Consider the following 15,455-nt stretch of genomic DNA (forward strand, 5'->3'; position numbering starts at 1 on the left):
TACATAAATGTTGTGCTAAAACCATTGGAGATGGCTTCAAAATCTGCAATGCTTGCCAATGACAAGTACACTGATAATCAGCAAACATGTTCATACTAGAAACAGCCACGAGAATAATGGTACATTCTTGCAACTGGTTGACAGGCAACAGAACAAAAATTCAACCTTTATACTTACAAAAATGCACATCATGCAATTCCGAACAAATCAAAATGACTTACAGATACAAGATATCAATGACAGTCACTGGATGAGAATCCATGCCTAAAGTTCTTGGGCATTCAGATTGATAGCATGTTAAGGAGGCACCAGCATGAGAATGAGTTAACCAAAACATTCATATCTCTCTGCCTTGCAATTAATGAATCTTCCTCCAGTGTCAATTGGCAGAAATGCTTCCTAGCATGCTTTCACTCAGTACTATCCTATAGGATAATCTTATAGGGCATGGCAGCTATGAACAAATTAGTATTTATCTGATACAGCCTTGGAGCTGGAATGTGATGTAATGTTGACAACTGGACACTTTGCATAAAGCTCTCCACTGACCTAGGGAATCTTGCACCTACATGTCACGATGGAACTCCCTATTGGTTTTTACATTAAATAACATATAAATATTTTATTTATTTCCAGTTGGCTGTCCCAGAAGATAATTTCAAAAACAAGTGAAAATCCAAAAGAAGCCATCATAGCTGCCTCTGGGTGAGTAATGCTGAGGCCATCAACTTGACAAGTTTACCAATTTGTTGACCCCATTTCAATTGAAATCTAAGCAGACACCAAGGAATTGTACACAGTATGTTTCTTCCCCCCATGAACCATGGACCTTGCCGTTGGTGGGGAGGCTTGCATGCCTCAGTGATACGGATAGCCGTACCGTAGGTACATCCACAATGGAGGGGTATCTGATGATGTTTGGTTTTGTGGGGCGCTCAACTGCGTGGTTATCAGCGCCCGTACAATTTCCCAACCTTTGCTCAGTCCAATTTCGCCACTTTCCTGGATGATGATGAAATGATGAGGACAACACAAACACCCAGTCATCTCAAGGCAGGTGAAAATCCCTGACCCCGCCGGGAATCGAACCCGGGACCCCGTGCTCGGGAAGCGAGAACGCTACCGCGAGACCACGAGCGGCGGACGGAGGGGTATCTGTTGATAGGCCAGACAAACGTGTGGTTCCTGAAGACGGGCAGCAGCCTTTTCAGTAGTTGCAAGGGCAACAGTCTGGATGATTGACTGATCTGGCCTTGTAACAATAACCAAAACGGCCTTGCTGTGCTGGTACTGCGAACGGCTGAAAGCAAGGGGAAGCTACGGCCGTAATTTTTCCCGAGGGCATGCAGCTTTACTGTATGATTAAATGATGATGGCGTCCTCTTGGGTAAAATATTCCGGAGGTAAAATAGTCCCCCATTCGGATCTCCGGGCGGAGACTACTCAAGAGGATGTCATTATCAGGAGAAAGAAAACTGGCGTTCTACGGATCGGAGCGTGGAATGTCAGATCCCTTAATTGGGCAGGTAGGTTAGAAAATTTAAAAAAGGAAATGGATAGGTTAAAGTTAGATATAGTGGGAATTAGTGAAGTTCGGTGGCAGGAGGAACAAGACTTCTGGTCAGATGACTACAGGGTTATAAACACAAAATCAAATAGAGGTAATGCAGGAGTAGGTTTAATAATGAATAGGAAAATAGGAATGTGGGTAAGCTACTACAAACAGCATAGTGAACGCATTATTGTGGCCAAGATAGATACGAAGCCCACACCTACTACAGTAGTACAAGTTTATATGCCAACAAGCTCTGCAGATCACAAAGAAATTGAAGAAATGTATGGTGAAATAAAAGAAATTATTCAGATAGTGAAGGGAGACGAAAATTTAATAGTCATGGGTCACGAATTCGAGTGTAGGAAAAGGGAGAGAAGGAAACGTAGTAGGTGAATATGGATTGGGGCTAAGAAATGAAAGAGGAAGCCGCCTGGTAGAATTTTGCACAGGGCACAACTTAATCATAGTTAACACTTGGTTTAAGAATCATGATAGAAGGTTGTATACATGGGAGAACCCTGGAGATACTAAAAGGTATTAGATAGATTATATAATGGTAAGACAGAGATTTAGGAACCAGGTTTTAAATTGTAAGACATTTCCAGGGGCAGATGTAAACTCTGACCACAATCTATTGGTTATGACCTATAGATTAAAACTGAAGAAACTGCAAAAATGTGGGAATTTAAGGAGATGGGACCAGGATAAACTGAAAGAACCAGAGGTTGTAGAGAGTTTCAGGGAGAGCATAAGGAAACAATTGACAGGAATGGGGGAAAGAAATACAGTAGAAGAAGAATGGGTAGCTTTGAGGGATGAAGTAGTGAAGGCAGCAGAGGATCAAGTAGGTAAAAAGACGAGGGCTAGTAGAAATATTGAATTTAATTGATGAAAGGAGAAAACATAAAAATGCAGTAAATGAAGCTGGCAAAAAGGAATACAAACGTCTCAAAAATGAGATTGACAGGAAGTGCAAAATGGCTAAGCAGGGATGGCTAGAGTTTGGATGTAGAGGATTATCTCACTAGGGGTAAGATAGATACTGCCTACAGGAAAATTAGAGAGACCTTTGGAGAAAAGAGAGCCACTTGTATGAATATCAAGAGCACAGATGGAAACCCAGTTCTAAGCAAAGAAGGGAAAGCAGAAAGGTGGAAGGAGTATATAGAGGGTCTATACAAGGGCGATGTACTTGAGGACATTATGGAAATGGAAGAGGATGTAGATGAAGATGAAATGGGAGATACAATACTGCGTGAAGAGTTTGACAGAGCACTGAAAGACCTGAGTCGAAACAAGGCCCCCGGAGTAGACAACATTCCATTAGAACTACTGACGGCCTTGGGAGAGCCAGTCCTGACAAAACTCTACTATCTGGTGAGCAAGATGTATGAAACAAGTGAAATACCCTCAGACTTCAAGAAGAATATAATAATTCCAATCCCAAAGAAAGCAGGTGTTGACAGATGTGAAAATTACTGAACAATCAGTTTAATAAGCCACAGCTGCAAAAGCCTAACACGAATTCTTTACAGACGAATGGAAAAACTAGTAGAAGCCGACCTCGGGGAACATCAGTTTGGATTCCGTAGAAATACTGGAACACGTGAGGCAATACTGACCTTACGACTTATCTTAGAAGCAAGATTAAGGAAAGGAAAACCTACGTTTCTAGCATTTGTAGACTTAGAGAAAGCTTTTGACAATGTTGACTGGAATACTCTCTTTCAAATTCTGAAGGTGGCAGGGGTAAAATACAAGGAGCGAAAGGCTATTTACAATTTGTACAGAAACCAGATGGCAGTCATACGAGTCGAGAGGCATGAAAGGGAAGCAGCGGTTGGGAAGGGAGTAAGACAGGGTTGTAGCCTCTCCCCAATGTTATTCAATCTGTATATTGAGCAAGCAGTAAAGGAAACAAAAGAAAAATTCGGAGTAGGTATTAAAATCAATGGAGAAGAAATTAAAACTGAGGTTCGCTGATGACATTGTAATTCTGTCAGAGACAGCAAAGGACTTGGAAGAGCAGTTGAACGGAATGGAGGGTGTCTTGAAAGGAGGATATAAGACAAACATCAACAAAAGCAAAACGAGGATAATGGAACGTAGTCGAATTAAGTCAGGTGATGTTGAGGGTATTAGATTAGGAAATGAGACACTTAAAGTAGTAAAGGAGTTTTGCTATTTGGGGAGCAAAAAACTGATGATGGTCGAAGTAGAGAGGATATAAAATGTAGACTGGCAATGGCAAGGAAAGCGTTTCTGAAGAAGAGAAATTTGTTAACATCGAGTATAGATTTAAGTGTCAGGAAGTCATTTCTGAAAGTATTTGTATAGAGTGTAGCCATGTATGGAAGTGAAACATGGATGGTAAATAGTTTGGACAAGAAGAGAATAGAAGCTTTTGAAATGTGGTGCTACAGAGGAATGCTGAAGATTAGATGGGTAGATCACGTAACTAATGAGGAAGTATTGAATAGGATTGGGGAGAAGTGAAGTTTGTGGCACAACTTGACCAGAAGAAGGGATTGGTTGGTAGGACATGTTCTGAGGCATCAAGGGATCACCAATTTAGTATTGGAGGGCAGCGTGGAGGGTAAAAATCGTAGGGGGAGACCAAGAGATGAATACACTAAGCAGATTCAGAAGGATGTAGGTTGCAGCAGGTACTGGGAGATGAAGAAGCTTGCACAGGATAGAGTAGCATGGAGAGCTGTATCAAACCAGACTCAGGACTGAAGACCACAACAACAACATGTTTCATTTAGTGTGTGACCAGTAATGTCTACTTCCAGTAGCAGGTCATTTTTGATTGCTTTACATCTTATAAAATGAGTCTTCAAGGGATGACTTTAACTGGTAGCTGCAGCAATAATAAGGGTAATGTGCTGTGCATTATGGGACAGGAAGTTTGTTGGTAGTGATCATGATTTATTATTCAACTTATGTAATGTGATTAACAGTTTAATGAGATTAACACTGAACTGAATCTGAAGAATAGGGAACTCTTTAACAAACTGAAGGAAGTGGATGATATTAGAAAACACATGGACCAAAAACAGAAGAGATGGAAAATTATCAGAAATATAATTGTTCATATGGATGGTGTACTACTGCATTGGAACCTGCACAAAACAGCACTTATGAACAGTAAGCTGCCTGAGGGATTTATTAGCTATAAGGGGCTGCAGACCTGACCTTGAAATTTGCTTCATCTCACAGTATGGTATCTTTTCTATTGGTAGAAGTTTGTGAAAGGCTCCACCTACGTGCATCCTCTACCAACAACTTTGGATGAAATATGATGCTACATGGCAACAGCAGTGTTTCCTAAACTGACATGTTTGCAAATGCATGGATCAAGCCTATCACCTGGATGATTAAATGTGTTGAAAAGAATTTTGTTATTTGTGATCAATAAATGTCGAATCTGATCCTAAATACAGCTGTGAAAAGCACCTTAATGTTGTATGTGCACACTTATAAACTGTAAGCAATAGGAAAATAAAGGCTTTTCAGGCATGTATAGAAGTAAAAATCTGACCACAATTCTGTACTTTTATTTATGACAAAGTTATAGCCTTCTGAAATCTGATGATTTTAAAGATCCTGAGGAATTGCTTATACAGATATAACTTCTTTCAGCAAAATATGATAACCATGAGAGTTTAATCTATTACTGAACATTTCAGAATTTTTTTCAATAAATTAAATTTGTTTTCAACACCATAACCTCTGCTCTGGCTAGAGACCGGGTGTGAACATTGTTCATTTGTTCATTCTTTGTTTTACAAATTGCACTCCATAAATGAAGATGTGGATGGGTGAGGGATGAGCCAGGCTGCAAATCTGAAGGCAGAAGCTCCCACAAGAATTTACCTCTGAAGTTTACTGACAACCAGCTGCTTGTGACTAGTGCTAATGTCACACTGCTAATTATAGGAACTGCTAATAGATCATTTTGTGTGTATGTATATGTACATTTACTACTATGAAAAATATCACTGTTGCTCCTACTATATTAGTCAGCTATTTATTTTACCTCGTATCTCCAAATACACGGATACTCCGCTATCCACCTAATGGCATGTGGTGAATGGTACACCATAACCCTGCTGGTCATTTCCTTTCCCATGCCACTTGCAAATATGAGGGAAAAAAGACTGTATATGTGCCTCCATATCAGCCCTGATTTCCCAAATGTTATCTTCATAGTCCGTATATGCAATGTATGTTGGAAACAACAAAATTGTTCAGCAGTCAGCTTCAAATGGCTGTTCTCTAAATTTTCTCAATAGCGTTCCTTGAAAGAACATCACTTTCCCTCTGGAAATTCTCATTTGAGTTCCTAAAGCATCTCCGTAACACCTGTGTGTTGTTTGAACCTACCAGTAACAGATGTAGCAGCCTGCCACTGAATTGCTTCTCCAACAAAGTATTAGTTTGCTATCTTGGCTAGCTTGCTCTAGCTTCTCATGCAGTTACTTAATAAAATTCCCAATTCCACAATTAAGGGGCTCCGGAACGCCCTATACTTGCAATGTTAAAATAACACTTATAAATTACATCTTTCCTCACAAAGTATTTGAGGTAGGAAGTTGAACTTTTTACAGATTATTTATTGGAATATGGGCTACAACTTAACACAGGGATTTTACAAAATTTTAGTTCAGTCATTAAAGATGATTTTTTTTTCAATTGTAATGAAAATTCACAATATTTTTTTGCAATTTTTATTTACATATTCAAAAATATACAGTTTTTTGGAAAAAAGGCTGTGTTAAATTATGCAGAAGGTACTGTGTAACATTTACTGAAAGTTTGAAACAAATATGTTTGGAAGATCCTTAGAAAACATGTAATTAGTATGAGAAAATAAAAGTTTTGGGAATCGAGCGACAAAGATTGGATTAACTTTTTAGTGCATTCCAGGTCCATAGGATGGATTATCTTCATCCTCTGCAAACTCCTCCTCCAGCTTCCTCTTGTTCCTCCTCCTGTTTACTCTTGCTTGTATTTCTAGACTCTTTACAGCCCTGTCTGCAGCCCGAAGGCGTTCCTTGTCTAAAGCAAGCATCGCTCGTACCATGTTAGAACCTATCTTCATTTCCATATTTGGCTTTCCAACATTTCTCCTTTTCTTAAAAGCCTTCAGAGGATTTCTAATAACTTTACTTTTACTCATTATTATACTTCAACAAAACAGAGACTCAAGAAACAGAATTAATTACGAATATTTTCGAGATAACGACAGAGTAAATAAACATATAACAATCGACAATCACACCAGCGATATATATTGAACCATCACAGGTTAGCCACAACACATACTTTATCTCACATCACTAAAATGTACCTGATGAACACGGACGTTAATAATAACACCATTTGACAGCAGTTTAACAGCGCCACAGTGGGTCATGCCCATGTAGAACACATTTCAAAAAAAATTTAAAAATAGTTCTAGTCTTCGGAATTGAATAAATTATATATCTATTAAAAGGTAATAGTCTGCAGATTCAGAAAACACAAAAAAGTAAAAATTGAACTTTTCATGATTTTGAGCCTTTCCGGAGCCCCTTAATACAGAATCTTGCTAGCCATGTGCCAGTATATAAATTGTCAGCCTTATTTTTCTTCATCATTTTATGCTTCCGAGACCACTCTAGCTGAGAGCTACAATGTTCACTGCACAACTGCATGTGCTACTCAGGATCACTTATCGTCAAACATCCTATTTGTAGATTTGCTCAGATGTCTACCACTATTTAATCTAAGTTATGTATTTTCTAAGTAAAAAGTGAGGTACACATCAGTGATTTCAGTGCCAACCACATGACATGGTTTTCCAGGCCACACAACCAGCAACACACTGTTCTGCACACTTGCATTGGGAGCAGTTTTCAATGCAGTGGACACTATCTCTGAACCTTTGGGCCCACTGCCATGTAAGCTTCTTGTACGACCTGTGATCTCTTGCGCTGCATACCGAGGCCAGTATTGCCTTTTATATTTTCAGGGTAAGTGCTCACCAACAACAATCCAGCCACTTTGACAACTACAGATATGCCCTAGGACACCCTACAGTTTGTTGTTTTAGCCAAACATCTCATTTGCACATCCATGTCTACTATGCATGGCATTCTCATTTCTGTAAAACCCTTCTTGTGGAACAAGATCACTACTCTTTCATTTACGGTCCTGTCTACTTGTGATGCCAATGCATCCTTTTCATTTGTTTAAAATGGCATAACACGAGTCTCTATGACATTAAATCTTGGCCTGTTAGCTGTGAATCAGCTACACTCGTTTATATAATGTGAGCTGTCCCTAGCATGATCATTTGGTTCCTTGACCTGTATGCTTGTATAATCACCACACATTTCTGTGTTGAAAAAGCCAACATTTCATGCCTGAGGCTTCATCTATGTACAATCATTCACCAAAAGCCATATAGAGAGTAATTCTATTACTGAAAATTTTATAACTAATAAAACAGGCACCACAGAAGCTGCCACAGTATGAACAGGTTGTGGCCAAAGTATCAGGGCTGTTCTACAACACACCAATTTTATCTCTCTTTTCCAAACCGAAAAAAAATTTAGGACAAACTCAAGAATAACTATGATACACACAAAAGATAGGAACAGCCAATGTTCTTCTGAATTGTATTGATCAGAAGTTATCGAAAGGAGGAATATTTTCAAATGACCTACACTTAAAATAAATGTGGGTTTACTGTATCCATCACATATAGTCAGTATACAATATAGTTGGTATCAACAAGGGCTACAGAAAACAGAATTATGCCAGCCACTAGTCACCTTCCACTTCTATTTAAAACAGTCAGCACGTTACAGGTGATATGAAAGTAAAATGCAGGAGTAAAAGAATACTCTACAATTATGAACAGCAACAAGTCCCAGAAAACTTAATGTGTGACAATTCCACTGCAGTGCATCCTTTGCTCTACACAATTAACAAAAGACTTATTACTTGACTACATGCAATACATTAGACATGTAAATACTTACAATATTCTCAGTTACATCCATTTCCAAATTTAGTTCAGGATCCTCCTTGATAAAATCACTGGACCAAGATACTCCCAATGGATATTTAACAGTCTGAAAGAAGAAAATCTGAATTACAACTACTTGCTAACTTCTGTGTGTATGACACAGTTCTCAATATTCCTTTCTCATGTGTATCATCCGACTTTGCAGTGATTCTTATCGATTGGCAAGAGTGAGTATCAGAATGCATCCACATCAGTTCTATTGTCTCTGATATTGGTTGGTTGGAGAAGGCAGCAAACTACGCGGTCATCAGTCCCTCTGACCTGAGATTAACTAAAACCAATAAAATTCCACATTAAAAGAGGGAATTACAACATCCATAAAATGATAAGCTATTGGCAGGGAAGGAAGGAAAAGGGCAGAAGATGAGGTGAGGGAAAGAAAGTGACTAATGACAGGGACATGAAGGAAGAAGCACAGGAGACAAGAGAGATGCTCAGGGCAGAACAGACCCCATAAGGAAAGGAGTGGGAAGGTAAAGGGTGGTGAACCACCAAGCCCAGTTGAAGCCAATCCAGTTGGGGTGAAGGGGGGAGCATGAAAGCCTGCCATCCCCTCCATGAGCGAGAGACACTGAAGGAAGGTCGAAACAATAAGGTAATGGTTGCTGTCACATAAGTCATCGTGGATGCCTCACTCAATGGAGTGAAGAAGCCCGAGACTGCAGATGGAGAGGTCAATGGTTGAGAAAGTGCCGTGTGCCACACTAAAGTGTGTGGGAGCACCTGTGTTTAGTAAAAAGAGGTCAAGCCCTGCCAGAACAGCTTCAACTGTTCTGCCCAGGACAGTAGTCGCATGACTACTCCAAAGAGGGTTGTGGGCATTGAAGCCACTAATAAAAGGAAGCAAGAAGGGAGTTGTTGAAGACAGGTGGTGAGGTTATGGGATGTGGGTGGCCTGTCAGGTGGGAGGTAAAGATTACAGATTGTGATTGGAGTGGCTAGATGGACCCTAACAGCAATGGTTTTCAGAGTGGTAGGGAGGGGAACCCATTTACTAACAATGTCCTTGCAGACCAAGGTGCAAACACCACCAGAGTCCCGTGAGGGGCCAATTCGGTTCCAACAAAGTGTGGAACCCATGGAGGGTCGGTGAGTAAGAATTGACAAAATGGGTCTCCTGGAGTGCACTACAAGCGGCAAAGTAGAAGGAAAGAAGGGGCTGCAACTCTGGAAGGTGACGCAAGTATCCATTACAATTCCACTGGAGGATTCTCAAGCCAGAGTCCAAAGTGGAAGTGATTGGAATGGAGTCAGTCACACCACTGAGTCACTATCCGTCACTGATAAGGATGGGCTAATATCCAATAGGTGGGGTCAGACTCTGTTGGTTCATTGACTGTAGGACGGGAAGGCCACGCCTCAGAGGGTACCAGAAGGTCCTTGTCCTTGTTCCTGCATTTCTGCTTCTTCTCTTGGAAAGGAAGAGAAGGGCAGACTTCAGCAAGGACAGGCACGGAATTACACCGGGCAATCTTGGCACCCACCAGCCGCAGATCATGCCTCCCAATGTAGAGCAGTAGATCACCTTTCAGGGGGGTGCCGGGAAGACGAGCCGGGGGGGGGGGGGGGGGGGGGGGGGGGAGGGGGGGGGGACGAGTGCGAGGCTTAAGGCTTGGGGTGAATGGGGAGATTGGGAAGAGGAGTGGGTAGCGAATGTAGAGGTCATAGACATGGGAGCGAGCCGCTCATATTTTTGACGAGCTTCAGTGTAGGTGAGGTGATGTAAGGTTTTGTACTCTTCAATCCTTTCTTTGAAAAACACCGGGCATGTAGGCGAGCGCAGAGAATGCTGTCCATTACAACTTACACACATTGGTGGGGGAGCGCAAGCACTCCCCTCATGGAGGGGGCACCCATTGTCACCACATAGGGGATCAGTGGTGCAGCAGGAAGACGTGTCCAAACCATAAGCATTTAAAACATCTCATCGGTGGTGGAATATAAGGTTTAACATCACACCCATACACCATTACCTTGCCCTTCTCTAGGAGGACATCTTCCTCGAAGGCCAGGATAAAGGCACCCGTAGTGATGCGGTTGTTTGCAGGGGCTCGCTGCACAAAGGTGATAAAACGAACCCCTCATCACTCAAGGTTAGCACGGAGCTCCTTGTCAGTTTGCAGAAGAAGAACTCTGTGGAAAATGATGCCCTGTACTTAGTTCAAAGATTGGTGGGGCGTCATGGAGACTGGGACATCACTGAGATGGTCACAAGTGCGCAGGGCATTGGTTTGGGCAGCAGGAGATGTCTTTATGAGCAAAGCACCACTCTGCATTTTCCTCATCAATTCAACATCGCCATACTCATCTTCAATCATCTCCACGAAAAACTAAGGCTTGGTCATGGCAAAACTACCACCACCCATCCTGTCACAAACCAGGTACCGAGGGAAAGGTTTCAATCCAAACCAGTGAGCTTGCCCCTCCTCCCAGGGAGTGGGCAGGGAGGGGAAGGCCTAAAGATCACAGGCAGGAGTGTTACGTCTACTACCACTCTTAGAGATGGCCACAGAATGGCCAGGATGGTGAAGCTTTTGTCACTTCATGCGCAAGGCGTCCACCCTAGTACCACCCACTCTGATCAGGGGCTCGCCCCCTGGGCACCATCCAGCAACAGCAAGGGCCGTCTGGCACGGCGGTCATTGCCGGGAGTTCTGGTGCCCCAAAATGATGAGCATTGACTCCTGGGCATACACGAGGCATTAACAGCTCAGGTACTAGCAGTGTGATCCCTGTAGTTTCAGGGGGCTCAGCCAAGTGGGCTACTGTGCTGGTGACCTAGCAGGATGGGGGGCAGGGAGCAAAGGGAAAGGGAAGGGAAGAGGAGGAGGAACCTTCACCATGGAAGGTAGCTAGTGCGTTCATCCCCAAATGGCTCACACTGAACGGGAAATTTTTGGAAATGAAGGTCAAACCCCAAGGGGACCAAAAACGCCAAAAAGGAGATGAAACAGCAAACTAAACAATAGCACAGACCAAAACAAAGCCAGGAGGATAGCCAGGTCGACATAAACAAGTCCACTAAGAGGAAAAAGAGGGGGCAGGGACAAAGGAGAAAGGAGAGGTAGGAAGAGAAACGGGGATGGTAACGCAGCCTTCAAAGGAAAGGAAAGGAAAGGAAAGGAAGCTGCAATAGCTCAGGGCCCTGTGTGCGCCGGCACTATTGGGTGGTCGTACTCCCATATACAAACTTTATACATGTGTATGGTAACATTTCAAAATTAAACTCAGACAACATAGGGATGCAAATAATCTTCCTGCTGTAAACCCATAAACAAGAGGACTTTTTGGAGATTAATCAAATGACTATGGCATTCCACACATTATCAAAGTTAACCAAATTTAATGCAATTTACACAGATTCTTGATCTGTCACCATATATATTCAGTGCCTGATGTTTAGTAAAAAATTCAAATCTATTTCATGTGTACTGGAGGAAAATCATAAGGAATTACATACCACCAAAGCAGGGTTTCAGTAATGATGTAACTACTACAGTGAATAGTGACTGGGAACCCTAGAATATATACCCACCACATATGGTTCCACATCATCTGTTACAGCACTGTGACACAGACACATCTAACAAGATTAACAATTACTTCCAAGAGGAAGTCTTTCTTGCTCCGTTGACACTAAATGTGCACTTAAGGCATTCATTACATAGAATCATAATAAAAATTAATGCAAGGGTAATGGTTTGTAAAGATATGCTTGTTACAAGTGCAGTTAAAATGCTATCGGTAATAACCTACAAATAACACATCTAGCTAGAGTCAACTGTAAGACCACAAACATTCTTGAAAGTAGCTGGTACCATAGGTTACAGTTTTACATCATCTTTGATAATTTAGCTTGAATGCCCCATATTTGTGCCATGACATTCTTACTACACTACCTGCACAATAGAGTGCTTATGTGAAAACTTACATTATGCTCTGATCCATCAGCATGTTGTTTCATTTCGGGATCTTGCTTTACCCAAACACTAGAGTTGTCAGTCTTCAAAGGGTCTTCAAGAAACTGAAAAAAAAAGCGTGATCAACTCAAGGCTTCTGTGTCTTGTTCCTACATAGCTCTCTCATACAGGAGAGTACGGAAGCAGGAATACAGTGGGGGTGGTTGAGCGAGTGGGGGGAGGGGTGGTTGAGCGAGTGGGGGGAGGGGTGGTTGAGCGAGTGGGGGGAGGGGTGGTTGAGCGAGTGGGGGGAGGGGTGGTTGAGCGAGTGGGGGGAGGGGTGGTTGAGCGAGTGGGGGGAGGGGTGGTTGAGCGAGTGGGGGGAGGGGTGGTTGAGCGAGTGGGGGGGAGGGGTGGTTGAGCGAGTGGTTTCTTTTTCATATTATGTCCCCAATGCGATTATTACGTAATGAAAATAACTCTGGTCTTTATTGGTAAATGCTTCTGCCCTTTTCTAGTATTCGATGGGTCAATGGGTAATTTTAACACTACTAATTCGAATTAATCATTGAACAGCAGGTACGTTGTAACTAGTTGACTAAATCACTTCAGAGGTGGAATGAGGGCAACAACATATGGTAGTCAGTAGGACTGTGTGCAGTAGAGAACTCCAGTGTTTAAGACCTCCAGGCTGATGGCAGCTTTACCTCTAGTTTAATTTAATGTTTAATTTTCTGTCATATACTCATTTCATGACAAGCAGATGACCGATCCTTGGCTCGGTCACATTCTCCAGTCAACAATTTATTTGCCTTATGAAGGGGCTTTCCAGACTTTAAAGGCATATGGAATGTGCAACTCTATTAGCTTCTTTCTGGCTGCTGTGCATCTACATCTGCGGTGAATGGTGGATGGCACCTTGTGCAACAACAACAACATGAACCACAGTTTTCCCAATACAAAAGAAGTTGATCATTCACCACCCTACTACCATCATTATGTGCTTGTTCCATTTCGTATCACTTTGCAATGTTATGCCTAAACATTTTATTGAGCAGACTGCCAATCTGTACAGTACCAACATTGTATTCTAACATTATGGGATTGTTTTTCCTACTCATCTGCATTCACTTGAATATTTCTATACCTGCCATTCATCACACCAAATAAAAACTTTGTCGAAGTCATCTTGTATCCTTGTCGTCACTCAATGATGACCCTTTCCCACACACAATGCCATCAGCAAACACACACAGAATGCTGCTCATCAGATCATTTCACATGTAGATAATAAGAACAATCTTATAAAACATCCCTGTGGCACTATTGATGATATTCTTGTCTCTGAGAAACAGTCTCTGTTGAGGTCAAAGTACTGGCCTCTGTTACTTGAGAGGTCTTCGAGCCATTCACGTATATCGGAACCTATTCCATATGCTGATAGCTCCATTAATAGTATGTAGTGGGGCAGTGTGTCAAATGCTTTCCAGAAATGCAGGAATGTGGAATCTGGCCTGGAGCTCATCATCCATGATTCACAGTACATAATTTGACAGAAGACCAAGATAATTACTGCACAAAATCCATGCTGATTTGTGGATAGAAACTGATGTCACCAAGAAATTAAATATATTTGAACTGAGGATTTGTTCACTAACTCTGGAGCAAATAAGCTTTATGACATTGGTCTGTAATTCTCCAGGTATGTTCTTTTACCATTCTTATATACAGAAGCCACCTAAACTTTTTCCCAGCTGCCTCAGTCTTTGCACTATGGGAGACACTAGCAATAAATGCAAGCTAAGTAAGAGGTCAATGCTGTAGAGTAATCTCTGGACAAACGATTTGTGACTCCATTTGGACATGCCAACTATTTTGTTTTCAACTCTTCAAGTTGCTTCTCTACTCTATTACTGTGTGTCCAATACAGGAGTCTGCGTGACAGTAAAACAATGTTTGTATGATCCTCCTGCACAGACCTTACAACTCAGACAGAAGGGTTAGTGTGATCATCATCTGCTTTCCTCCAAAGCCACAGACTGGCCAATGACTCCCTGGACAGAAGACTGACTCAGTGATTTTATGTAGAACCAGAAATGTTCCGTGTTCTCTGTAACATGTGTTGCTCATGTATGATGGTGGTAGTTGAATGCTTCACACAGATTTTTTTACATACACCTGAATTTCCATTAACTCTTGCCTGTCCCCACTGTCCATACTTTTTTGAACTGAGTGTACAACAGTCTGCCGCCTCAGCATTATCAAATTTTGTTATTAAACCACAGTGGGTATTTTCTGTCTGTAATCCAGTTACTCACCACATACTTATTCAGTCCATTTAATGTTTGCCCATATTCCTCTACGTAAATGATATTGGAAATAAATGACATTCACTCATTGTCTAAATGGGATGCTAACAATAACTTACCTGTTCTTTCTAGCAAATCTATTCTTCTAGCCTTCTTGAAGGATTCATTAACTTCATTTACCATTGTTGCTGTGCTGACATCATGATCACTAACCCATCTCTGTCCTGATACCATCTGTAAGGACAAGTCTGTTCATATTTACAAGGTCTAGAGTATTTCAATTTTGTGTGGGCTGTTGAACTAGCAGCTTATGACAGCTTTCAGAAAACTGTTCACAAGTACTTCACAAGATTGCCTGTCCATGCCACCTGCAATGCATACACAGACATCTTAGTCTCTACTCAGTAGGTTATGATCACCTGCTTTTTCTGCATTACTTTGTGTAGATTTTCTTTGAATCATTCTGTGACTGTGACAGCAGTATCACCTGGCAAATAAAAACACCCAGTGCTGGAGTTCACATACAAGGAACCATTAAGGGAACTGCTCATTAAAACAGGGAATCATGGATTGAATCTTGATACCAATTACCATATAACTTTGTCAATGCA

General features: G+C 41.6%; 1 protein-coding gene across 7 annotated transcripts in view; it reads right to left on the reverse strand.

Moving 5' to 3' along the window:
• Positions 1-15,455, reverse strand: part of LOC126108682 (putative zinc finger protein 66) — a 101,674-nt gene that overhangs the window by 72,289 nt on the left and 13,930 nt on the right. For 5 of the 7 annotated variants that reach the window (XM_049913996.1, XM_049913997.1, XM_049914000.1 and 2 more), the window contains 2 exons: positions 12,568-12,660; positions 8,590-8,682 (listed from right to left, as the gene is read on the reverse strand). Coding sequence is in view for 4 of the 7 variants with exons in the window: in XM_049914000.1 (XP_049769957.1) it covers positions 8,590-8,682; positions 12,568-12,660 (186 nt within the window). In the remaining 3 variants the exon portion in view is untranslated. The remainder of the gene's footprint in view (positions 1-8,589; positions 8,683-12,567; positions 12,661-15,455) is intronic. The other 2 variants (XM_049913998.1, XM_049914002.1) reach the window with 1 other exon arrangement.

This window comes from Schistocerca cancellata, chromosome 11, assembly GCF_023864275.1.
Source record: "Schistocerca cancellata isolate TAMUIC-IGC-003103 chromosome 11, iqSchCanc2.1, whole genome shotgun sequence".
Lineage (NCBI taxonomy): Eukaryota > Metazoa > Arthropoda > Insecta > Orthoptera > Acrididae > Schistocerca > Schistocerca cancellata.